The 26,261-nt window shown below is 38.8% G+C and overlaps 2 protein-coding genes across 6 annotated transcripts; both read left to right on the plus strand.

Annotated features, from left to right (window-relative positions):
- Positions 1-77: 77 nt before the first annotated feature.
- iqch (IQ motif containing H) lies at positions 78-22,749 on the plus strand. 2 transcript variants are annotated; one of them, XM_044356231.1, is made up of 21 exons: positions 79-417; positions 702-824; positions 945-1,042; positions 1,214-1,289; positions 1,530-1,649; positions 3,782-3,884; positions 4,296-4,382; positions 4,849-5,045; positions 5,147-5,692; positions 7,316-7,382; positions 8,320-8,403; positions 8,498-8,673; positions 9,592-9,864; positions 10,009-10,197; positions 14,774-14,894; positions 15,124-15,410; positions 19,512-19,670; positions 20,931-21,053; positions 21,183-21,244; positions 21,699-21,807; positions 22,019-22,749. In XM_044356231.1, exons 1-21 carry the CDS (start codon positions 367-369, stop codon positions 22,100-22,102), a joined length of 3,135 nt encoding a protein of 1,044 aa, XP_044212166.1. In that variant the 5' UTR covers positions 79-366; the 3' UTR covers positions 22,103-22,749. The 2 variants fall into 2 exon arrangements, with proteins under 2 accessions (XP_044212167.1, XP_044212166.1); XM_044356232.1 differs by lacking the exons at positions 20,931-21,053; positions 21,183-21,244; positions 21,699-21,807; positions 22,019-22,749 and adding an exon at positions 19,364-19,372 and having other exon boundaries at positions 78-417; positions 19,512-19,591.
- Positions 22,750-23,826: 1,077 nt separating this feature from the next.
- c7h15orf61 (chromosome 7 C15orf61 homolog) lies at positions 23,827-25,773 on the plus strand. 4 transcript variants are annotated; one of them, XM_044356240.1, is made up of 3 exons: positions 23,827-23,949; positions 24,311-24,611; positions 25,207-25,773. In XM_044356240.1, exons 1-3 carry the CDS (start codon positions 23,923-23,925, stop codon positions 25,332-25,334), a joined length of 456 nt encoding a protein of 151 aa, XP_044212175.1. In that variant the 5' UTR covers positions 23,827-23,922; the 3' UTR covers positions 25,335-25,773. The 4 variants fall into 4 exon arrangements, with proteins under 4 accessions (XP_044212175.1, XP_044212172.1, XP_044212173.1 ...); XM_044356237.1 differs by having other exon boundaries at positions 23,828-24,010; positions 24,267-24,611; XM_044356238.1 differs by having other exon boundaries at positions 23,832-23,992; positions 24,267-24,611.
- Positions 25,774-26,261: the final 488 nt, after the last annotated feature.

Here is a 26,261-nt window from a genome sequence, read left to right on the forward strand (position 1 = left end):
GTTTGAACTTATTGGGAATTTGATGCCCTGAACATAACCTTTCAGGTATAGCAGTAACGTTACTTCTCCTACATTAAATGCCACTCCAATAAATTAACAATGTATGTTTAGGTTATGGGTAAAGCAAGACTATGGTTGAAATGTGTATCTCCCTATTAGCAAAAGTTGGTACTGCCTGACAGTTCATACTCGGGGGAAAGGAATACGAACTCATTGGGCTTCTCGTTGTCATGGTGACGAGCAATGTTTGAAGAAAATGTTTTATTTACATGACTAACTAGCTAGCTGGTGTGGTTTATCTATGGTTGAAGTCTTCATTATAATATCATTTAACACATCATATTATTAAAATCCATATTCAAAGAAATGTGTGACGCACTTAAAACCGAAGATAAGTTGGGAGCAGTTTTAGTCCAGGTAATGTTTGAACATAGTTACAGTACGTTGAATAGCGTCAGCTGGCTAATACAAGGCAGTTTTTAAAGTTAGTTAAATTGGTTAAATAGATATTATGGCCATAACGCCCAACTACAATAAATGAGGACACTTTACTCTCCTTTTTAAATTTCAAGACAGAAATTTAGCTCGACTGCCTTATAATTAAGCTAAACAAAACCAGACATTAGTTCAGATAAAAGTTATATTAGCTGGTACTGGTTTCTTGGACGGTTATCTGTGTAACGCTGTATCGTATATTACAGGTTCAAGACGATTTGAGACAACTCAAATGTAGTCTTGAGAAAATCTCTGTCAGTGAGAAGGGGAGAACTCTGGACATCCAAGCCTTGGACAGTGCCATTCACAGGACAGAGAGTGGCATCAGGGTGAGAATGCTGCCCATAATATAGTATAAGCAGCGATAACAGACATATACTGTATAATAGATGCACATATCAGAAAAATGTAATAGACAAACTGACAATTACTGTGTTTTTTGTGAACAGAGACATGCAGAGGATTATCTGAAAACAGTCAACAAACAGCTTCTGATTCTTCCAAGCATTGGAGAATTACAAAAGGAGACAGAGGAGATTCCCAAATGGTAAGTAAGGAGAAGCATATATATATATAGTATTTGTTTTTACTAAGTAACTGTCTGTAAAGGCAGTGTCTGTAAAGGCCATCTCACTGACAGTTTGTAGTGATATGTTTAAAGAATTGTAAGAAATTCTGGTGGTGGGAATTGTGAGCTTGAAAGAAAGACATTACACAGGAAACCGGATCTGGAGAGTATCCCAGATGTGCATCCACAGAAGGAGGACCTCACATGGGATTCACCTGGGGAAAAGGTAAATATCCAGAAATGCATACTCATTTTTTACTTAGTAATATAGATTTTTGGATTCAGATATTCTATTGTATTACTAATTAAAACAGACAGGACATAAATAGCAGAACAGATCATAAGACAAAGGAAAAAAACGGTACAGTTTTCTGCTTAATATATAATGTTTCCACAGTACATCGTATCATAATTCAAGTTTTGAAACTTTTCCTCTTCCATCTCTTCTTCTATCTGTCTCATTCAGCACAAGACAGCGTTAACCATGCGTTTGCTGTATAATCCCACTCACCCAAATAACAGAGCTGTTATGCACCAGAAATTTGGGGTTCCACTCCCTGATGTGCACAAGAGGAGTGCAAAAGCAGTAAGTCATCTGACTATGAATGTAGGTTGATTTAACTTTAGTTGTAGATTGGGAGTACTAGATTTTTTTGCCATGCTTGCTTTCCATAGAAACTACACTTAGGTACATAGGCTTTTAATTGCAGCACTTTCAAAATACAGTACATGTTTTTGGGCCATCAGTATCATGATTACTATTGTTACATTTGTTGATACTAGAAATTTGCTGTTGCAAACCTGATGCACATAATTGACATACATGAAATAAATATATAGACATTAAGTGACAGTGCAAATTCAAAGAAGGTAATTCCAGGTTCTTATCATGTAGTATCATTGTCACAGGGCTAATAACCTTTTCTAGAAGCATGTTGATTTGGCTGTGATTGATTCACTGTTTTCTGTTTGTTGTATGCTGGGATGGGTTGTGGCTAGAACTGGTTTGGGCTTACCGTCACATTTCCAGTAGCAGTTCAGATTGTGTCACCTAATGTGGAAAGTATGCTTACGTGACTCTCAAGTGTTAATCTGTTAATTTTCCTAAATTTGTGGTTCTCCCTGTACTGATCTGTATACTTCAAGTAGGTTAAAATAAACACAATGAACTTGAAAATGCTACATGACTCACATCTACCCTGGAGCCTTGTAGTCCCATTAAGAAGTTGAGGTGATGGTGGATTTTGCTTCCCATAATCATGTGCCGCAATTTGTTGTCTACATGACAACTCACGGAGTGGATGACAGTTAATTCAACGGTGGCTTTTTACAACTCAGCCATCAACACCCAGGAGAATTAGATCATTATATTTGTTGACAAAATCAGGCTACATCTGCTGTTTTGCTGTTCTTGGTTATGGAGCATATTTTCTCATCACACTTCAGTCTTACTGCTGGAAAAGACACCAATCAGTGCATGACGTCTTATATGATCTATAATCAGAATAATATCATGTCCTCCAGTTGTTTGCTTTGTACAAGGTGAAATTGATTCCCCTTGTCCTGAGTTGATATCGTTGATATTAATTGTAACATACAGCAAATGCCTCAAGAAAGATTTGATTAGGAGGTATTACAAGACTTTCTGTACAACTAAGATAAAATGGGTATCATTGTTCCCTTCCCTGACACGTACTCCCTTAATCCTCAGAAAAGACTCTTTATGCTGGAGTGAAGAGTGATAGTACAGGTCTGCATTAATAGATGCTTCAAGTCACATGTGCAGAGAGACAGTGACATAAAGGTCACTTAGCTTAGTGATGACAGCCAGCACTTGTCACAGCAAACAAATTAATCTTTGCAAAGGTCAGCAGTAGTTTTAGATATATTTTACACACTTTCTTCTCCAATATGTTTTTGGGAATCTGTACCTGACATGAGAAATAGAGGCCAAGACTGTCACTCTGATATAGGAGAGATGGAAGTCCTGGCTGCAAAATCGCGGAAAGCAGCAGATTGCAGCACATCAGCATTCTTCTAAAGAAACGGGCGCCTGATTGCTGTGCTATGGGCTACTGGTTTACAGCTGTCTCAGGACAGAAGTGGGTACCTGGTCCAGCATGCCAATAAGACAGCCGTAGCTTCTCCAACTGCTAACCACTGGCTCTCTGCCTACTGCCTCCTCCTGCAACTCAGGCCAGCTCTTCTCCACTCCATACCCATGCCAGGGACAATTTTACAAAAGGTGCCACCTTTTCCCAACCCCATCTGAAACAGATGTGTGCCTTTGAGCGGAGTATCTCCCAGCACCTGGCTACTACCTGTGGTCTGTCAGAGAGCTCAGTGGTCTGAGGAGAACAATGGAGAGGACATTAGGTGACACATCTGGAGCATCTGCAGCACAAACTTTGTGTTTTATGAGTTATGAGACATTCAAATCTAGCCATGAATAGTGAGTCTATTAAAAATGCATTGTCTTGAATTAGAACATTAAATCTACTTTTGATTTTTTTATAACAGAGTATTAAAATGTATACCTTTAGAAGATGTGTCTGTGAAGATCATCAGTAATCCAGATCTGGATAAGTTATAATATTTTAAGATGAATCATTAATCTTGGCTACTTTGTAATTAACTTCTGCAGGAAGTGGATTACTTAACAGTTGACAACATGATCAGCGCCTTTTTTAAGGCTTTCCCAATTCTTGTTCTGTTTAGGTAAAACATCAACGAATAATCACTGGTCCCACAGTGACCTTTCACCCCATTGAACCAAAGGGCCGTCACAGCCTGGCAATACCTGAGGACGACATGGGGACAGGTAAATAGACATTTCACTGCCACCACTTCACCTCAGTTACACTCCAGACAAATGCTCATTTATTGTGTGTTGCAGTTTGATGTTTGTTTAATGCATTGTGATCAGACCATTGCTTTTTATTCAATGCCAGACTACATCACATTATTTAGATTTTTTTAAATATCAATTTAGCATTCTGGTTTACATCATTTTATTCATCATTTCATATAAATTTTTTTATTTTTATTTTGCACAATTTGAATGTTTTATAACCAAGGACAAGCACAAAGTTTTATAAGTTATTCTGTTGGTTTTCAACATGTTATTCATCATTTTGTGTTTAATCTTTTTTTTTATTATTTTGCACAGTTTGAAAGTTTTATAACCAAGGACAAACACAAAGTTTTAAAAATTAATTTGTATTTTCATCAGTTCCAAACACAGGTTTGCTTCATACACTGATCCAGCACAAGGCTGCTTCACTTCACCCCAGAGAGGATTCATATTCTTCTAAGATGGGTCAGTGCTTCTCCAAAGACTCTACAGAAGATGCATTTTACCTGATTCTGTCTCCAATTTGTTTTCTAATATACAGTAATAGTCAAAAGTATGGACACACTTTCTCATTCAAGTGAATGGGAAGTTGTGTCCAAACTTTTGATTGGTACTGTAATTTATATCTTTTGTGTGGCCTTTAATGCTTGGATAAACAAGAAGAAAACTTATTTTTCTTCTTCTATCTCCTGCACTAAGGCAGTTAAATGTTTTGTGAAAGGCTGATTTCTACAATGCTGGCAATTATGCACCCTCTTTTCTATGTTGCTCTCTTGCCATTTCTCTCATTATCTTTATTGCCTTTTGGTTCAAACCCTGTACTGAGTCTGTTGTAAAAGGGACAGCTGTCAATTGATTTGACAGTGATGACTGGTTGCACTTGATTAATCACTGATGGAATACAATTGAGCCTGTCTGTTTGTGTCTTCAGGCATGGTAGGCTCCAAGTCCAGGTGTCATAAGCAGCTAAAATGGGAAACAGACCCTGGACCCACCCACGAAAAAACAGGCAGAGAAAGCACACCCCCCGGGACCACCAAGACACCGCCTCCCTCTGCAGCCTCCAAGAGCATGGACTACACAGGAATGATGCAAGGCAGCAACAGTCTTATCTCTCAAAGCCCTCTGGTATGAACACTAAAATACTACTAATTAATGATTTTCCAAAGTTGTTATCGTTTTATCAAAGTCTGGTTGTTCCTCTCACCTAGCTTCACTTTGTTCTGTAGAATCTACCTGTGCAAGTTGCAGTAAACACCAGCAAATTCCCCTTTACCATCATAAAGGGACAGATCGACCCAATGGCAACAGACTTCTGTCACTTCAAGCAAAGCTTTAGTTTGTGCTGGAGCAGTGTGGTAGATGCTCTTGAGGCCTTGGAAAAGCTTCTCAGGGACTTTGCAGTGCCTCAAGCCAAGGTGAGTGGAGAACAGCTAGTGGAGTTTGGCCACGGTTGGGATAATGGTCGGAGAAGGGCTCCTCCGGTGATCGGCCTCCTCTCAGTGCTTGAAAACTGGGAGGAGGTGATGGATCTGGTCTTACGCCCAGGTCAGCGCTACAAGGGAGAAGGAGGCGTTGAGGCGGCTGCCATCCACATCCAGTCCTGCTGGAGGCGCTACCTAGCCCGGACAGCCTACCTGAGACATTACCGCCGCAAGTGGGCGGCAGGGACCATCGCCATCTCATGGTTGATGCACACTCAGATGCGTCGTGTCAGGAAGGCCCTGCAGGCCAGGCGTTTCAGACAGCTGGAGAATCACCGCAGCAGAGCCCAGGTGACGTTTCTTAAATCCAACTGCTGCTTTCTCTCTCTTTCTCCCTCTTGCTCACTTAAAATTGCTCTTTTACTCCCACCTTTTCAATTAGCCTGCATTTGTTTTTCTGTTTTGTGTTCTGTAGGTTTATCACAAATTAGAGTCAGACTATAATTTATGACTTCTAATAATTAAATAAACCAAATCCTAAATTTGGATCTACATAGTTCCATCCAAGTGTTCATCCAAATGAAGTTATCCACATAATCTTTTAATGTTACTTTGTGCTTGTGTGATAAAAAAAACAACAACAAAAAAACCTTTTTGACTCTATATTTAAGAAGATTCATGTTTAAAAATATTGTTCAGGCTAAAAAAAATTCTGTGTCCACATTTACACTTGTTATTATTAGGTTCTGTTTCTCATTTAGTCTCAAACTTCCGATTTTCACAGGAGACCAACAGTAGAGAGAAGCAGTGAGACAGATGAACAGAATAGAACAACAGAAGAAAGCACAGAGCCAGATAAACATGAAAAAATCAGAGGAGTAAGATGAACAGGGAGAGAAACTATGAAATATATAATCAGGAAAACAGGGGAGAAAAGTGAGACAGATTAACAGTTGAGAACAGCAGAAAGAAGGATAGAGACAGATGAACAAAGTAAAACCACAGCCGCATCGATAGCAAAAGAAGACAAAGGGAGAAACAGTGATAATGAGGGTTAGGGATCAAGGCTGGAAAGGGGGTATCTGGCAGTAGCCAATTATATCATAACATGCTGTAAGTATTATAGAGAGTTTTAATATTTAAATTTAGTTTAATATAATACACGTGTATGATTTTTAGTTGAGTGGGACATACGGGGCTGCATGTAGGGTTGGAGTGGGGTGTTTATGAAATTTTGAATATACCAAAAGTGATTTAATTTAATGCAAATTAAATTTTAGATTTAGGGTATTAAACTTTTATGTTCACTATCTCAAGAATAAGAATCAAATCTCTAAATATATTTAATTTCTTTCTGCCCCAGCTGGACATTCTTCTTCATCTCAAGATAAAATTTTGTTTCTGTTTAGCTCTTCAAGAGAGTAGTGTGACAGCGTAATTTTCCTAGATGCATAAAGTGGTGTGATTTTTTTCCCCCCATTCAGCATAGATGTCAGGTCTGTGCTGTCATCTGGGTTGAATATCTTTTAGAGCACTGACATTTTATTAATTAGTGCCTACAAGTTCATTTAGTTTTAACATCACTGTGTGTGTGTATACATGCACTAAATGTATGTTCTCACTCTTTAAACATTCATACCCTGTTAATTAAGCCTGCTAATCTTCCCCTGGCAGTAGCATCATGTACCTTGCTGATTGAATTAATTGCGAGAAGATGTTTCTAAAGTAAACGCTTAATTTAATTAAGGTGGTATTTTATGCTTGGTTTGCTTCTGTTAGCCCAGAGAGAGGTTGGCTTGATGTGTTTTAGCTATGCAGTGATGTGATGATTTCTGTGTGTGTGTGTGTGTGTGTGTGTGTGTGTGTGTGTGTGTGTGTGTGTGTGTGTGTGTGTGTGCGTGTGTGTGTGTGCATGTGTGTGTGTGTATACACTCAGGCAGTCCCTCTCTGATAACTCCTTTTCTCCATCCCCAGCATCTGGCAGCCAACTGGAAACACATCCAGTCCTCCAAGAGGACCATTATCCACATCCCTTCATTAGGTAGCTTTCTCTGCCTGCTGCACACACACACACACACACACACACACACACACACACACACACACACACACACACATATCTGATCTGGCAGCAGTCATCCCCTGTCTCACCACTCCGCTGTCCCAGTCTGTGGCCCTGGTGGAGGCACTCTGTCTCGTTCAAATGACTCTCTGCAGGAAAGCACTCACAGGATGATGACAGTCCCCATGCCAGGGAACTGAACAATTTTGTCTCAATCGCCATTTAATTTGCAGATTAAGCAAATGAAAAGCCATTATGTTGAATATTTGCAAGAGGCACAAAGGTCTTATTTTATTGCTGTACAAAAAAAAAAAAAACACAAGCAGAAGAGGCTGCTGTGTTTTTGCACTAGACGTAGAGTGCAAGCTATGATCCGTTCTTGTTCTAATTTCACCATGGCACTCACATTTAGACTGTAATCAGGCATGTGCATTGTAAATCATTGAGCGATTGTCTAAAATTATTAAGCCTAATTACTAGCAGATGGAATGCTTTATTTGCACTTGGGGTGGCTACAGAGAGTGCTGTGTGAGCAAGGATAATTAGAAAGTTGAACCCCATTGTTGTTAATTAGCATGAATCCAATCATTTAATTACCTTGATTCAGTTGAGGATTCTCTCTCAGGCAGAAATCCAGACAGACATAGAGTGAAATCCTGGAGGTATCACTGGATGTAGCTCAGTGGTGGCTGGACACGGTGCAACAGGACTCCCAGCACACGACAGACACTGCACCTGCTAGTTATTAAGCTAAATTAATCATCGGATTGCACTACTGTGTGATTAGACTTAAATACCCCACCTCCAAGCCTGGTAGTGAACACAAAGGAAGGTAGTTGTACCGAGCCACAGATTTTGAATAAAGCCAATTAGAGAAGATCTCTATTTGAAAGATTTTGTGACCTCGTTCTGACAGGATACTCTCAGAGCCAGCGACTGAGCATGAAGGGATTGGACGTCCTACAGAACATCCAAATAGGCCGACTCTGTGATATAAGAGGTAGGAGCTTTTTTCATAATCTCATCACTTTGTACACACACTAACTTCCTACTGTAAACACATTGTTTGTGATGCCCACTCTGTATGTTTTTAGATCAAAATGTGGACGTGATCTACGTATGTCCGCAGCATCTGGGGGAGGATGTCTTACACTATTACACCAGTCTCCTGAAGTGTGATGGAGCCACAGAAGGGGCTGAAACCAGGGCCACTCAGGCCTTCATGAGACGCTTTATCATCCTCACTCCTGAGGCTGTAGATTATTTCCCGGTGAGGTCAACTATATTTACATTTTGCGTACAAATGTGAATTTTTGTGTATAAATTTGACTTGGATTATAGAAACTACTGTTGAGAAACTGACTGGATTGTGCTCCAAGCATCTGTAGTTTGTTAATTCTCCTCTAGAGGGTACTAGAGGAGATTGTTACCATATAGTTGCCCTGTGAGAGCTACTCTTTGTTTAATATTTGTTATTCCCTTTTACTACTTTTGAAATTAAACATCTGTGTTAGTTTGAGATAAACACAGCAGAGCTACATTGTTATACTTAATTAAAATATATTTAATAGTTTCTAGCTGGTGTTCAGTAAAAATTAAATTCCATATTAGCTGGTTTAATTAACTGTTCATTCCACCTAACTGCTGCATTTTTAGAAATTTTGATTACCTCAATTTGATAAAAATGTGGGTGTTGCTGCATTAACCTTTCACATCCAGCCATTCTATCCATCTTTTTACATCCTTTTGCATTAGATTGAATGTGCACGGTGACATGGTCTTCTTCATTTCTTTCTATTGATTTTCCTGCTGTTTTGTTGTTAAACTGTGCCAGACGTGTTGCTGAGATGAATCACTGCTACCCATGGCTGGCAGCGCATTCTGCCAGTGACAGAAGGGATAATTCCTTGTGGATCAAATAAATACAGATGTGAAGTAATTAGTTGTATTCCCAAGGAGCTCATTGCTAGCAACACATTAAAGATGTGAAGGATAAGGGAGGTCTCCCACAGGCAGCTTTTATCAATTCAACCTGCTGGAATACAGGAGAGGTCAAAACCCTGCTGGCTATTACAATAATAGATCTGTTGTGTGTACACAGTGATAAATCAGGTCAAGAAACAACCCTTGGAAGAGACACGGAGAACTCTTAGCTCTAGCGCTAATCTTTCTCCCTCTTGTCTTCCAGACTCATAACATGTGCCTGTCCACACTGCTAAAGTACAGTCCACGCACCCTGAAGCGCATCAAATACCTGATCCAGGGGAAGCAGGCCTATATTGTGGGCGGAGCGGCCCATGTGGATGACTTGGCAGTGGCTGATGAGCTGGGGGTGCCAATCCTGGGCCCGGAGCCGGCTATTGCACAGCTCTACAGCACCAAATCTGGAGGAAGGAGGATCTTCACTGAGGCAGAGGTTGATGTACCCCCTGGTCAAGGAGATATCTACTCGCTAAACCAGGTCAGAGATCAAAAACAGAAATGAATAAACAGTCTACGTTACCGCATTAGGTCCTTCGATCACATTTTCATTTTTACAGTAACTTTTACTTGTAATTCTGTATATTATTTTGTGTCAAATTCACATGTCTCTCTTTTGGTTTAGCTTCATGAAACACTGGCTGAGCTTATGACTCAAAACATTGATGTGCAGCGCTGGCTCTTCAAGATGGATTCTGAGCACGGTGGCCGTGGCACAGCTTACTGTGATATATGCCATCTTAGCTGCTATAACTGGGCCCTGCAGGAATACCATCGTTATGGCCCTAAGCTATGGAACACAAAATGGATTCAGGTAAAGATATGACTTACAGGATTACATCATTTCTTCACAGTCATAAACTATAGGACCACTTCTTAAAGCACATTTTACACACTTTTCTGCAGAATGTTATTGAATTTGCTTGAATTTTAGGTTTTTGTTTTTATTTCTGTATATTTTATTTATTTCCCTTATTACTTCTCCCTAAATTGATATTTTTTACTATTATACTTCATTTTTATTGCTCCCTCCAAAGCACTGATTTTAGAAAAGTGCTATACAAATAAAGTTTATTGCTATTATTATTACACCCATACCAATGAGGAATCAGCCATTTAAAGTGAACATAGTAACAACTAGATACTTAATAGGTAACATTACAGTAACAGCGAGATATTAAAATGGAGATTGTGCTCCTCAGTGAGACGAGACAGCTTAAAAAAAGGGTGGGATTCACTCACCAGAGCATACTGGAGGTCACAGTGGGGTCAGAGAGACATCATTTAGCTTGGAGTAGGGTGTCTTAATGTAACAGTCACAGCGTTGATCCCTGTAGTACAGTATTTTGAGCATCATCCCCAGAGCCACAGAACATTAAATCAATACATAAAATATCTGTTTATACACACAGCCGTTATCCATTCTCTTAGGCACATCAACTGGTGTCGCTGTGTTGGGGAGGAAAAAAACTAATGGTATTTATCTCTTTACTCACCTTTGTAGTGACGAGTAAATCACAGTACAGACATTCTAGTTAACAGACCATCTCTTTCTCTTTACATGTGTTTACGCTGAATTACAGCTAGCTTCACCTGTATTACAAATTACAAATGTCTTCAAAGTAGACAGAAGAAATAGAAATGCAATGCAAAGTAGAAATACAAATGACACCAAACAATTAATCAAAAAAACAATTTAATCCTTAATTGCAGCCACTGCTGATGCTCTGATCTGCATTTTCTAGTTTTCTGTCTCTGTTCTTCAACACTCTGCCTATTAGATGTTTCTTAACCATTTGTAAAGAAAACCTTAAAGTACAAATACTTGTGTAGAGTTGAAAGTGTGATGTTGCAATTATTGTAGAAATTGTATCAGCATTTACTTTCTTCTAAAAAAAAAAACAAATTCTGATTTAATCTCAAACCTATTCAAACAAATAAAATGTATTTAATTATTGGTAAACCATTCATTTAGTACAGTGACAATCTGTACACAGCTTCTGAGCCTCTGGCTCTTATTTCTCATATGCTTACAAAGTAGCCTTTGATTTTCTGTCATGTGTTAATTACCGCATTTTGCCATTTAACTGGGAGCTTTGTGTAAACTAATTACAGGCTAATGATTGTGGGCTTGGAGCACAACGATTTTACTTTTTATTCCATTCGAAAGAACAGCAGTCATCTCAAGCTTCTTATGGCTCACTCTGTTTTGTTCCCATTAGCTCGTTCTTTGATTCATAGTGTATTTGCGGTGCAGGGCTGTAATTGTTGTGGCATTGGTGCTGTTAATTATGGCAGAGTGACTGAGCCACAGCCAAGGTCCATAATGGTGGCTGAGGCAGCACAGGAAAGTAAATGGGGTTTGTTTCACCAGCTGGGGTCCCATGGAGAGGGAAGAGTGCCGAGGCCCCCAGTGTAGGCCGACAGCCTCAGGGCTTCTGGGCCATATGGACACAACACTTTAACTGGCCTTTATTCTACACCTTGCTCTTTTAATCAAAGCAAAGCCCACATCCTGTGCCCCTCATTGCATGTTTTTTTATTTTTTTTATTTGTTATGACATTGTTTTCCCCTAAAATATATTAACCACTTAAATGCATTACATCGTCCTTCTGGTGTTATACTAGTTTATATTGACGATAGCAATTTGGCTCTATATGCTGAAAGATTACACAGCTACGTTGTTGATTATACTCAAACATGAATATTTTATATGAGTTTATCTCCTTGCTATCTTCTCTTCACAGCAGAAACTGCAGATGGATGTTTAAACATTGCAGTGTATTTTGAGATATGACACTCATTAGCGTAGCCAAAAAGAAGTCAACCTAATTGCAATAGCAGTGACAGTTAGTGAATAGCACACATACTCACAATTATGAGTATTTTCAAGTGTTTAAGAATACAGTTAATACATGTTTAAAGCCATGTTTATGAAAATAGTAGCAATTTAATTCATTATTAATGAAATACAAATTATTGAATGAAGCATTTTAAATATTAATTCATAACAGTTTTTCACCAAGATCATTGTTGACCAAAAACTAATAAGTGATAATTAAACTGCATATTATACAAATATCAGTGGAATGTCCCATACCCTCGATAATCACTATAAAAGTACAGAGAGGATTAGACGGTATGCTTGGCCTTAGCCCACACAGACTGCGTGCATATTTTTTTAATTATTGCTTGTTCTGAGCGGCTCAGCATGAGGAAGCCTGACTCATAAGAATACCATGTGGTCTTTCAGAATAATAAAAACAATCAGATCCCTTCTGGCTATGCAAAAGAAAGCCTAAAAGGGTACAACAGGGAGGAGGAGGAGGGATCCCATCCAAACTATAGCAGCTTCCGCAGATTTTTCTAAATATTGTGAGGCCCACAGCCTCCAGCACAATGTTTCACCCTGCAGAAAGCCCCCGGGCCTCTTTGAGCATTTACACAGAGAGAGGTTAAAGACATGTAGATCTGCACCCATGCAATGCCTGAAGGGGGCCATACACACACTTAAGTGCTCACACAGCTTGCATATGGATCATTAGGCACAAGAGGGTAAAAATTACACCTAATAGCGTCAACAGATGGAGTATTTCTTTTTGTCATGCTGTGTACAAACAGATCTTGAGCAACACCTTATTTAGGTTAAGTTTGTCAAGTAAATGGGTCGTTTGATAATCACTACCTCTGAAGAGGTAGAGGGACATTTTATACAGATGTTTTCTGGCTAAATATTGTGCAGTCTGCATGGAGGAGTTTTAATATTTAATGTTCTGCATTAACATGATTAACCTAAATTCACCTTAATAAGATGTTAAAACATTTTCTGTGGTCCACATTTGATAAGTGTTTGTTTTCCGTTTCCTTTTTATTTTGCTGAAGGTCATGAGTGCTCTCTGCAGGGATGAGAAATGATGGTAGTTAGAGGTAGAGTACCTCGTACTGTTTGTTTTATTTGAAATAACACATAAAATTAGTCATGGGCCGTAGTAGATGGGACAGTGTTACAGAAGATGAACATACATACAAAATGTGTGACTAGTAATCAGATTATCCCCTATATTCTGTTTGCAAGACTTACTGTAGTTTCTCAGTTGTTTCACTATGTAATGGAGAAATGAAATGGCAATCAAGGAGACAGGGCAACATCTGTTTTATTTATGACCAGATTGCTTGGTTTTATGTGGACACCAAGCAAAGCCTGAATCCTATCACAGGGTACTGTACGCAGTTTAAGTCCAAATAATTTATTGCAAAATACCTCTCTTTCTTTCCTTCCTGTCCTGCTGTTTCTGTGCACTGCATAGGCAAAGTCCTGGGGTGAGCTTGCTCTTCCGTTGAAAATGACAACCGTTCCCTTACACTTTTTGCCGCACCATTGTGTGCTTTATGGTTTGTATAGGGGGAATCACTGTGTAGCATTTGACCTCGCCTCTTACAGTACTTGAATATGATGATGGCTGTTACATGACTGGAATATCAACAGCATAATATCCAGTTCCGTCTCCAGTGAAGCTAGACAGCATATACTCAAAACAAAGTAACGCTCTAGATAGAGCGGTGAAAGAACAAAGAAGACATTATTTCCATTCAGAATTTAGTACCTTTTATGACTGGTTTAAAAAGGTGGTAGGTTCCTGTTTAATACTATAGTCATGCACAGATATTATTACATAGAGAATTGAATTAAAAGAAGAATCAGGACTAGGACTATTTATTAAATTAACATAAGCATTCAATTGTAATTTTATAATACAGCCAAAATGACATCTAAATGTTTGATGGAGCTATTGTTAGTTTAACGACATCCCGCATTGTCAGAGGAAGGAATTTACTTGAGTTGCCAAATTGTTTAAGAGACATCTAAAACAAAAGTTAGAAATTAACAGTGTAATTAAGTGGTAAAACCATTATGGCATCTACTAGTTACAGAAACAAGAGCGATATTGATCCCAGTCAAGCCCTGATTGATCCCCAGATAGATGGGGTTAGCTTAGGTATTCATCAGCTGCCCAGTGGAGAGAGTTGTTATTGAGGGCAGGTGCTGTCTCTGTGGCTGCGAGTTAAAGCCATTAGACTCCTGAGGCCTTCTGATAATAGGCTGTCACTCACAGATAGACCCTCCTGCAGTATCCATCAGACACTCACACAGAAATTGAAGCAGCCACCAAAGGTCCCAAGGATAACAAGCAGTCACTGGAGCCATCCGGATAACACAAGGGCATTTCCAATAATGCAGTCGACACCCAGAGAGCTACGATAATGGGAGAAAATAAAGTAGCCAAGAGTTGTTATCTTGTGTCTGAATGAACAAACATACATAATGTCCTCAGATACAGTTCACTTCCAGTAGATCCCTGATGTATACCGATTAACTTTTTTTCTGCAGGAGACTGTACTGCTCAGATATTTACATGAGATCCCAGAGTGGCTGGCGAGTTATGCCCGGCCTGCTAAAACCTCTTGCTATTCCAACTGGGCCTGCTTCCTGAAGACCTTCCTCAGGCAAGGTCAGATTCCTATTGTCAGGCACTACTGAATGCTATTCACCTGCAAATGCAGCCATTTGGAATATGCTAACAGTCATTTCTAATGTCACTCTTAGTTTCCAGATGTTGCCTATGTTAACTGACAATTTACATAACTTTTATTTTACTCTTGTTGGTTATTAAACAGTTGCTCTGAGAGTTTCAAGTACTGATGGTTTGTACTGTTGTTCTGCTCTCGCTGTGTGTCTAGGCGGTGTGGTGGAGGCCTTCCCCCCCTCAGACAGTGTCACCTGTCTGACAGTAGATCTGCTGCTGGAGCCTGGGGGTGAGGTGACCATGCTGTCCTGTGGCGACCAGCTCCACGGCTCCTGTCAAATGGAAGCTATAGGCTCCACTGTCCCTCAGACCTCTGTATGCCCTGAGACCTTGCGCCCCATCTGTATGCGTGTGGGCCAGGCCTGTCTGCAGCGCCTTATCGTAGGCTATGTCTCCGTGGACCTGGCTACCTTTCTGAACCACAGCACCATGGAGCAGAAGGTGAGACACAGCAGGAGTTGAAGGAAACCTTAACTCACGCTAAAATGATAGATATGGTTTGGGGTGTTGCAACACTTGGTGTCAAAGTGCTCCATTTCACCATATTGGTGAACCAGATCAATTTTAGGCTGGATCAGTGATCCATATGAGCAGATAGGTGCCTCCCCTACTGCTCCCCTGGGATCAGGAATACAGGAAAGGCAAACAGTAGGCACAGGGACCAAATGTGTCACAAGGCCATCTAATAAACTGTCAGGTCTTATTGTGTCAATACACTGATTCCATCATTTAAGTCTTGCCCTTTAACCTTAAAACGCTGCGAAATTCAGAGGCACCTATCTTTCAGACAATAGGTCACTCTAAAGTGATTTGGCAGCTTCACTGAGATGCCCTGTCAGTGTTTAACCCCTAGCTGGTTACCTGCAGTGGTCTCCTGAAAATGTTCCCGTTATTAGAGTAAGGCACCACTGAAACCTTATCTCATTTGTCAGGATTAAGTTTTGTTGAAACCTTCTTGATTTATGATATTGGAAATGGACTGGTTTATGATGGTTTAACCTCTGCTCCTAACATGTGGACGCATTGACTGTGTATTGATCCAGAGCTGTAAAATGAAATGCTTTGTTTATAATGTGGCCTATAAAAATCTAAACCTTCAAAACAGTGGAGAACACACTGAAGCTTTACAGTTTTGCAAAAGGGTATGAAGAAGGACACTTCTTTTTTCTCTCATTAAAAATCCATCAGATTTCAATACATCATTTGTCACCTACCTCTTTATGGTGGACTTTTAGTAAAACTCTTCCATTTGTTTTTTCCCGTCACTGTTGATGCTTCATTTGTTATTCATTGGGATTCCTAATGAAAACAAGACTAGGTTAAAACCTAGTATATGGCTGGACCATGTATGAAATGCTATAGGGCTTTTAATTTAAAACGCAGAGGATACAGGAAGTGGCAACACGTGGGGAGCCCAGAAGTCTGTGACAAAATAATCTCAACTCAAAGCTCCACTAACACTTTTTTTTCCTCACAAAAAAAATACCTCATTGACAGAGAGATGCAGTAAATTATGTTATTCAGTCTGTAATGTAGCTATACTAAAAATCCAAACTGTTATGTAGCTTAATAAAATAAAATGAAATTTAATATAGACTGATCTGTTCATTTTAATACATTTATATTTATTGAAATGTGGTGACATCTGTACATATAGAGTGCCAGAGGCAGCGCTGTTGTTTTTGTCCAGTAAAAATATGAAGCTTCACTTTACATTCAGACAAACTAATGTGGCAGCTACAATTGTTAGATTTCATCTATGAGACCAACATTCATCTTCCAAAAGGAATTATATCATATATCAAAATGATATGGAGAAATTAGAGCCAGTAGTAAATTACCAAAGAGCTGCACAGATCAGTTGATTGGATCATGTTCTCCCCAGATGACGACGGACACTGACTGGCCAATCATCTCAGGAGTCGGACTGCTAGCAACTGAGATGACTGGCCAGTGGTTCCTCACACCTCGTTGCAGCAAATTTCCAAATAGGCGTTATTTGGATAAACTGACTGTATATTGGTAATCTAAATGGTTACTTTCTCTCCTGGAAAAAATACTGAAACTTAATAAAGTGACATATTAACAGTCCTACAGTGAAAATTACAACAGCTTTTGGCCTGGCTCAAAATCTCCACCATCACTGCTTGTTGGTGCGAAATGCATTCTGGGATACTTGGCTGTCCCAGGCTTCGGCAGCCTTTGGCTGACTTGGGACAGCCGGTTACGGTGTAACATCATCACTCAGTCAGTGAGTCAGTGAGTGACTCAGTGACGGACAGACATTTGTGTTTATAGGGCTGGCCAAAAAGAAAGTGGAGTAAAACAGTAGCTAAGGGCTTACTTGCCACTAGAGGGTAGTATCTTATGGATTAGGTATTAACACACACTATGACCACACAAGCATTAAAACAATGTAACTTGTGTCTTAAAACTTTAAACATTTTGCATTTAAATTCTTTTTTTATTTTAGTGCAATATTATTGATGTTTCCTTTAAGATTTAAAAATCCATCTAGCAGCATTATTTTGTCAGCATAACAGTCTCTATATTCACTGTGGAGTCAGATATAGTATTTGTTACATTTCAGGATTTTAAGTTGATTTGATTATAGTCAAACTAAATTGTGATTCCAGTGATAAAGCTGTGACACTTGTATAAGAAATGTACCATTTCATAAATCTATCACAGGGACAGAAGGTGCTCTTTTCCTTAAGTGTTCAGAATGATATAATGACAGCCTTACAATTAATTTTCAGTTTAAATGTTGACCCGGTATTGAATGGGATTCACTGACAGCATAATTAAGAGTAGACCATGAACAATATGTGCTTCAATAAATGCAGGAACATTAAAGACAGACTTAACCATCCCCCCCCCCCTCACACACACACAGAGGAGAGCCACATGGGCAAACCTGTCTGGATTTAAACATCAATTTAGATTCAAACCTGTTGCTAAAAGCTGCCTACTTTAGTTGATGGGAAGAAGTGGGTCACATATGTTTGCCCTTGCAGTCTTCCCTCACATTGTGGAACGGCGGGGCCCCAGCTGCAGCATCAAGGTTTTTAATGAAAATGCAAGGCAATAGAAAACAGGTACAATCCAGGCTTACATTTCCTACAGTTTTGTTAAGAGCAACAATGGGACAGTGGAGTATGATTTTTAGTGAGTAGAGTGAATGGCTCGGTGGAGTGTGTCCATCTCTCAGGCCCAGGTATCAACCTGATGCATAGAGACTGGTAGCGTCTGTTGCTCCGACAGTAAAGGTGACTGAATACAGTGCATGACTGTACACAGCTTACAATTGTTTGTAGTTTTAATGTGTACTTTTTACAACACTTTATATGTGTAGACCCTCATTTATGTCCCTGTAATATAGTGTGTTTTTTATTTTATTTTTTATTCATTTTTATGCTAAAGTTGAGGTGTATTTTAAAGTTTATTTTATCACACAATGAACAATCATAAGCAATGATTTTTCATTCATTGTCATATGAAAAACTGTTCCAGAGTACTGACTACAACCGACACTGCAGTGCAATTCATAACTACTGGCATACAAATTAGGTTACATGTTGAAATATCCAGTATTTGATTTTTTACAATATAATGTTTTATCATTTTATTTTTTTAGCATTTTTTCAAGTGGCTCTTGTGATTTTTTTCAATTGTTATGTTTTTTTGCATGACAGCTCCTTTAAAATGTATACATTATGTTTTAAAGTTACGATCTTAACTGTGCTTTTAAATCACTTTAAACTAAAATGGTAACACAATATGAACATTTATTGTCTATGAATCAGTAAGTGTAGCCTCAAGCTGATATGTTCTTCATTATGTGATCCACAATATATTTGATTTTAATGCTAAATAAAATATATAGGAGACTGTAAATGGTTAGATATCCATGTACTAGTGGAGATAAAGTGGTCATGTTACAGAGACTGCAGGGTTCAGACAGGCAGCGATTTGCATTCAGTGGCAGGAGCGTTTACTTTGACAAATAGGAACAGCAAAAGGAGGCAGCCGACTGCCACTTAGTTATTAACAACTCCTTCACTGGTGATTTATTTGCCACTTTTGAAGAAAGGGCATAGCTATTAGGTTATTATTGGGAAAATTAGCCCTGTTTAAGCAGAAGGCTACGACCATACCTGACCCCTTAATATACTTATAATGATGCCATTTACCATACATATCTGAACTTAGCTTCTCGTCAGACCTGAGCCGAACAAACTAGCCCAGGGCAGACTGACTCCAAATACGCCGGGAAGGATCTACTTTGTGTACGTGTCATTCTACATCTGAATTAACCCAAATCTGTGCCGCACACACACCATTAACCATGTTTTCCTTTTCCTCTGCCTCTCAACATGGATAACATTTGTAAGAACTAAAAGGTACTGACCCTTTTCTTTATAAGGATTGGTGGGTGAAATACTTTGATGTTCCATTTTTTGTGTTTACATTGGAATTATTACATTTGGAGTGTATGTTTTTCTCCATTGTGACCTCGAGTTTATGATGTCTTGTTTGCAGGTGTGGGCTATTGATCTGGACCTCACATACAGTAACCAGCTGGCCATGACCCAGATGCTTCTGATGATGACTGGAGGAACACTGAATTGCCGCACAGGCTGTTTGGAAGTGCCAGTGCCAGTCAGAGAAAAATCCTGTGAACACCAGACTGCAGCCAAAGTACAATTTTATATCTGCTTATAATGGCAGTTTTGATAGAATTATTTTTTTCTTAAACATGAGAAGGTAAATTTTAAATGCTTTTTTTTTTGAAGTTGAATATTTTTAGATTGTTTTTTTCCCCTGAATTATGTTGTTTATTTTTTTCCCTCAAGAAGAAAGAAACCACCACACAGAAAGCAAGCAGAGGCTTTAAGGGATATTATTACTCCGCTACAGTAATCACAAAGATAGATCAATGTTTTGCTCTTCATTTTTGTTAAATACAACTAAATACTGTAATTACGCACTGGGCTCAATTGGTGTTTAGGTGCTGAATTCATTATCATTTTGATAGATGAGCCTAAATAATCAACACATTAATAATTCATACCGTTTTCATTATGCATGTGTATGCATGCTTGAACACCTCATCAACCTGGTGCCAGGCCTTAAACAATAGAGTTCTTTTATTAGCATTATGCCTGAGTTTACGCTTGTTAATCTGCGACTTGTATTATTTTATCAAACATTCATCTAGTTGGTGGCCTGGTGCTTCAGTTCAGCAGTTGAGCTACCACAGTGGTTAATGGCTTTAGCAGTGGCCATCATTAGAGGCCTGCATATTACAAACACAATTAAATCCCTGTTGGACACTTTTATTGTTGTGTGAGGGTCCTGCGTTTGACAACTGCAAACACACAGCCATCACAGCGAGTTATGGGCTATCTCCTGTGCTCACAGGAGCTTAGCCTGCGCTTTTTGCCTCCCAAAGGTGCTTGAGAACCAGGAACATTTTTATCCTGTTGAGCCCTGCCACTTTTAAGTAATCAACTTCTCTAGTGTTACTTATGACACATGCTCAGAATCCCTCTATTATGGTGATATGTATTGTGCATTGAGTAGCACTTTTATCTCAAACTGAATACAAACACTTGCAGTCCCAAAACTGTAGTTTCTTTGATTGACATCGTACAATTAAGCTCATCTTGTGTTTGGCATGTCTTCTAAACATTAATTGTTCCTCCCCGCAGTTAATTAAGAAAGGCCCAACAGTTTACCACATGTGTCATCATGATCACTAATCACACACACTCCCCAAACTCAAACAGTGACCCTAAGGACATGTGTATGGGGTTCAGCCCTCTCTACTCGGGCCATTTTACCACTAAATACACCGTGACACCACCTAATACTTGAGCCCTAAATATAAGATAACATAAAATGATACAATTAAGAGAAATTACTTTTATTTATGATTTTATTGCTTATTTTTTACAGCCTCCTGTGGTTAATCATTATGCAGTTATTGGGAACCACTTGTTTCACTCCAACCTTTCCATGTTGTATCATAATGTGTTCTTCAAGATGTGCAAGGCTCATGGCATAGGATTTAATAAAAAGGTAAAACCTGTTTGCCTTTATAAAATCCTATAAGATCATTTTTACAGCATAGTATATCATTGATTTAATCTGCACGATGTGATGATGGAGCTCGTCTTTGACAGTTTGTCTGTGACTTTTAAATTGCAGAGGAAGCAAGGAACAGTCTTTGCTCTTTATGACAGCAGCGAGCGATGCAGTATTGGAATGATGTAAGTATTTCTTATTCTGTCATATTAATAAACGTACTTTTATTGTTAAATTTACGATTCACCCACAGGAGAGAGAATTTTGTTCGCTTTACCTCGCTCTCTCTGAGAGTGGACATGGAAAAAACAACAGAGGATTAGGTGGATGAAGAGTTCTTTAAAGAGAAGAGACAATTCTTCTAGAGGATTAAGATGCCACCTCTGGCTTTGTAAATGTTGTTATAAAGTCGAGAACTTGTTAAGCAGAGGGTTATTTAACATATTTATCACACAAATCCTTTAGCTTGCACAGTGCTGTAACAGTTAAATCAAGCTGCGCTCATCCCCCTAAAGACTGAGGTTGTTGCCTGCTGAAAGTTTCATTTAACCACAACCATCAGATGAACAAGGTGATTGTGTCTTAGCTGGCAACATGGGGGTCATTAGTAAACTCGTTTGTTTGTGGTGTCATTAATAGAACAGTCTCAGAAGATCTCAGGGGAGCCCTTGTGACCTTTGCTCAGAATCTGTCAGTCATTCATCAGGAAATATCATCCTCTAAAATGCAAGGAGAAACCAATTTCAAGGTACCATGTTAATGACTTAACGATCTCTCCTCATCTATACCATGAAACTTGCATATTCAGAATCACTGTCAGCTAGCTGTCAGTCAGAATGTTTTTGCTAAAGTCCAGTTAAGTAAGAAAATATAATAATGACAAAAATATATATAAAAATGAAAGATCATGAGTAATAATGGGTGATGATTTCAAAACATTTTTCTTTTGCTTCTTGGAGGAGCTGATCAAGGACATTGAAGATGTACTGCAGATGACTGTTCAGAACAAGCTGCGAGCAGTGAAGGATAAAGCTGCTGCTTAGACAGCTGATTCACTGATACACTTACCTTACTCTTGCCAAGTTCAGTCATTATGTCTTTGCCAGCTTTCATTTCAAATTACACAGTGAGTCTTGAACCCTGGAGATGGATCAAAGTTGATTAAACATAACTGGCTAAATAAAGTCCTCAAAAACATTATTAGTCTGTCAAGAACCTTTATGATGAATAGTTTTGTGATCTATTTGAACATTTGAACACATACCTTAAACTATGCGCTTGGTAATTTCACCAGAGAATCAGTAGGCCTCATTCAAGACTTTATGAAGTACTCATGCATTCACATCATACAAAGCAGTTTTATGTGTTGAAAGTTGCAGATTATCAAGGCTTAAACTACTACAAGTGTGACAGAAATGTACATATAATGTGTAGTATTCTATGCATGTTGATTTCGGGCCAAGACATATAGATAGATGAGTATAAGTATATTGAATATATTGTTCAGTGTTACAAGACATGATGCATTGCTGCTGCGAACCTGTGGCCATATATTACTTTCAGCAGTTGATGAGAAAGTGATTGATGCTGGTTGTAATCGGATTTTCAAAGGATGTCTTCTGTAAGTTGACAATATTTATTTCCCCATCATAGTGCATATTGTGAAATATAATAAAACTGTTTTCAGAAATACAGTATTTTTGTTTTTGAAAATGCAGTAAAAACAATGCTAACTTGCTAGTGTTTTTGCTTATTCATAATCACTAGTCACTGTGATTTGTAATAGTTTTCTGATTCCTTGATTCATATTCAGTAGCACATATGAGGCACTATTGCAAAGAATGTAAATTTACATTTTATAATAAATATGCATGTATAGTATAACATTTGCAGCAAGGATGTGCTTGTTGGATTTTATTATTTCATATAGGGCCCAATGAAATAGTAGAGTTCAGTTGGCCTGAATTTCACTGCTTCCTGCTGAGCTTCTCTACATCCAGAGAAACAGACATGACTTAATGTAGCATTTCTCAGGGTAATGATTGAGTGTTGTGTCTTATTTTTCATATCCATGTATATTTGTTTAGTGATTTAAAGCTGTGATTTGTAAATGTCTGGGGAACTAAAATCTGTAATTTATTTTCAGATCAGTCACATTTGTATTCAAACGCCACCCTTAAGGTATTAGACAAGTGTCTATATATCCTGTAAATAAACCTTGACTGGTTTGAACAGTTGCTATGACATTACTAATCTTTCTACTGTATGTATGTTTGCATACTAGCCTGATAACTTGTTATTTGCTGATATGAAGAAGGTTTGGTGCAGATATTGGGCTGCAGCTGTCCATGATGCTGATCAGCAGCAGACCAACACACCTTGATTTGAAAAAACTCAACACTTGCTGTAAGTTGATTTGCTTTGTCGTAGTCGATGAACGATAGCTGGTGACAAAAACACCTCCACTTGAGTCAGTGGTGATAGAGGTTGACAGATGTTTATTTGTAGCAGATGTTTATTCTATGTCCATGTCCTCAGAGCTATAAAAAAGGTGAGCAAATGCTGTGTCACCTCAGCATGTAGCATGTCATTTTGTTGAATTCTGGACTAAAATAATAATATAATATATACAATTATAACAATAAAATAATTTCTAAAAAAAAAAAAAAAAAAAGAAACGAAGGAGGCTAATTTAGATTTTCACTTTTGTTGTTTTATAGGTTCTGGTTTGAGTAAACTGCTATCTGATGCAGAACTAATATTGTTGAAGAGGAACAGTTTCGCAGCGCTGCGTTTCCAACCGGACGACTATAGCAGGAGCACCAGGTCAGAGCTGTAAACGCTACAGCACATTAGAGCTTACATGAATGGACACCTGCTCCTCTTACAGGTCTTGTACTGTAGCTGGATAAGATCACTTGGATGTGTTAAACGTGTGTATCCGGACATGTGTAAGCATAATATGTTCAGCAGGGTGTAAATTAAAGCTCACGAACCGGACTGTTTGCTAACATCAGCTGAGCTACACGTTAGTTGCTAATGTAAACTTGCACCAAGCAGCACTTTGCACTGCTTTGAAGGACGAAGCTATAACATGTTTTGCTGATTTTAAACTGTCTGTACATCTCATTTATGGCCATTAATTTGCATGCAGCTCAGGTGATTTAAAAAAAATACCTTGCTACCTGCTTTTTTCTGTTGAACAAGTCATGAAGGAACTTTTGAGAAAGATACACCGCACGTTTGTAAAGGTCGCCCTGTTTCCGAGCACATTTGGCAGGACAGTCCCGCTTCCCGCTGCCTCAGAGGTGCTCACCTGTCACCTGCTGCAGCGTCGTCTCCCGCCGTGGACCTCCTTCTGTGTTCGTTACTCTGCCGTCCACAATGACCAGTTTGGACTGTCCAACTTTAACTGGACAGTTCAGGGCTCCAACTACCAAATACTGAGAACAGGCTGCTTCCCTTTTATAAAATATCACTGCTCCAAAGCTCCTGCACAGAACCTGGACTTTGAGGACAAGTTTTTCACCATGTTGAAGGTTATTAATCTGGGTTAGTATCATAAATACATTGGATTTTTTGCCATATAGGCTATTACTTTTAAACTGTGCATTAAAGGACGGATTCACATTTTTTCAAGTCTGTCTTAAAACAGTGGTCTGGTGCCCCAATGAACACTGACATGTGTTTTTCTTGCTTTAATCATTCCTCCTGTTCATACTGGCCATTGATATATCCCCTTCAAATGCACTTTCAATGTAAGTGATAGAGGCCAAAATCCACAAGCCTCCTTATGTGCAAAAATGGGTTTATCTGAAGCTAATATGAAGCGTCCAAATTAGTCAAATCAAGTGGATATCTTTCAACGTTAAACTTGTTAGTGCCAAAGACCCTTTTTTTTTTTTTTTTTATACTACCACAGCAGCTCAACACGTAAACACAAAGAGGGAATTTGATGCTAAAAAGACTGTAAATGTGGCAGATATCCATTTGATATGACTAACTTAGACTGCTGAAGCCTCATAGAATGATTGTAGTGAGGAAAACCTCTTTCAGTGTTCATATGGACACCCGGCTGTTGTTCTAAGACAGACTTGGAAAAATTGTGAACCTATCCTTTAATAATCCCTGTGTCCACTCATTGTAGGTATCCCATGTTTGGCCTATGGTATCGGTTGCTGGATGGTGGTGGGCGCTGAAGAAACAGTCCAGACAAGCGTTGGACCCGTCACAGTCTATTTTGCCTACAAAGAAGATGAGGGTGCACAGTATTAAACTATGAAAACACACTACCTTGCATGAGTTTTCAAGAGAATATTGTCTACCTGTATTTACAACACTTACCCAGGAGATGTTCTGGTGGACCTATTGATTGACAGAAGTGCCATCACGTGTCACCGGTGTTACTATTGTCTGACTGTACAGGTTCATTTCTGCTAAATTATTAAAGATTTAAAGTTGCAGTGGAGGAGTCAGTTATGCATGTTATTACACTGACATACAATACTGGCAGTGTTCATTCAGAAAGCCAACCTTCCATTAAAGTTTAATGAAAAGTTTAGGATTTCTCTGAGAATAGACTGTCACAATGCCTTTACCTATATGTTTTCACAGCTCTATCTGTGAATGTTGAATTAACCTCCTGTGCATATGCATATATTGTAAAATTATATTTTTGTATGAAATAAATTGTACAGAGTGACAGTACAGCAGATGATTTGACTGAATTTTTTTTTCGTGCTACTTTTACAGACTCAAAAGGGTCAACCAGCTTCTCAGGATGAGCTCTCGAAAATATGTGTTAACAGATAAGAACAGGTATTTCTCTTAAAGTCATTATTAATCTAAGTGATACCAAGTGGCATCATTTATTCAACGCTATCACATCCTTGTGCTTCTTTTTCTGTGACAAATATAGGAATCTAAATAACCCCAGCTCATTTATTTAAAGGTGAATTAGTGATCACTCTCCATGCAACAGATAGTCAATAGTGTTAGAGAAAAACCAGTGACAAGACAGGTCTGATAAAATAGGTTTTAATTACCAAAGTGTGGCCTTTGCATAGAGACATCTACATCTCTACCTTCAGGCCTTCTTTGGCCTTTGATTTCTGGTAATGTGCTTTGCTGACAGGGCACACTTACGTCTCCGCTGCAGAGAGTCCCGCTCCCTGTGAGAGGCAGGTTGACAAACTGCCATAT

Source organism: Thunnus albacares, chromosome 7 (assembly GCF_914725855.1).
Source record: "Thunnus albacares chromosome 7, fThuAlb1.1, whole genome shotgun sequence".
NCBI lineage: Eukaryota > Metazoa > Chordata > Actinopteri > Scombriformes > Scombridae > Thunnus > Thunnus albacares.

Excerpts from the sequence above, each read along its gene's own strand:
- iqch (XM_044356231.1), top strand. The coding sequence starts at position 367 with ATGTGTGACGCACTTAAAACCGAAGATAAGTTGGGAGCAGTTTTAGTC. Across the intron at positions 5,046-5,146 it reads TTATCTCTCAAAGCCCTCTG|AATCTACCTGTGCAAGTTGC; the intron begins GTATGAACACTA and ends TTTGTTCTGTAG. Across the intron at positions 21,808-22,018 it reads AAGGAGAAACCAATTTCAAG|GAGCTGATCAAGGACATTGA; the intron begins GTACCATGTTAA and ends TGCTTCTTGGAG.
- c7h15orf61 (XM_044356237.1), top strand. The coding sequence starts at position 23,923 with ATGAATGGACACCTGCTCCTCTTACAGGTCTTGTACTGTAGCTGGATA. Across the intron at positions 24,011-24,266 it reads ACGTGTGTATCCGGACATGT|TCATGAAGGAACTTTTGAGA; the intron begins GTAAGCATAATA and ends CTGTTGAACAAG. Across the intron at positions 24,612-25,206 it reads GTTGAAGGTTATTAATCTGG|GTATCCCATGTTTGGCCTAT; the intron begins GTTAGTATCATA and ends CACTCATTGTAG.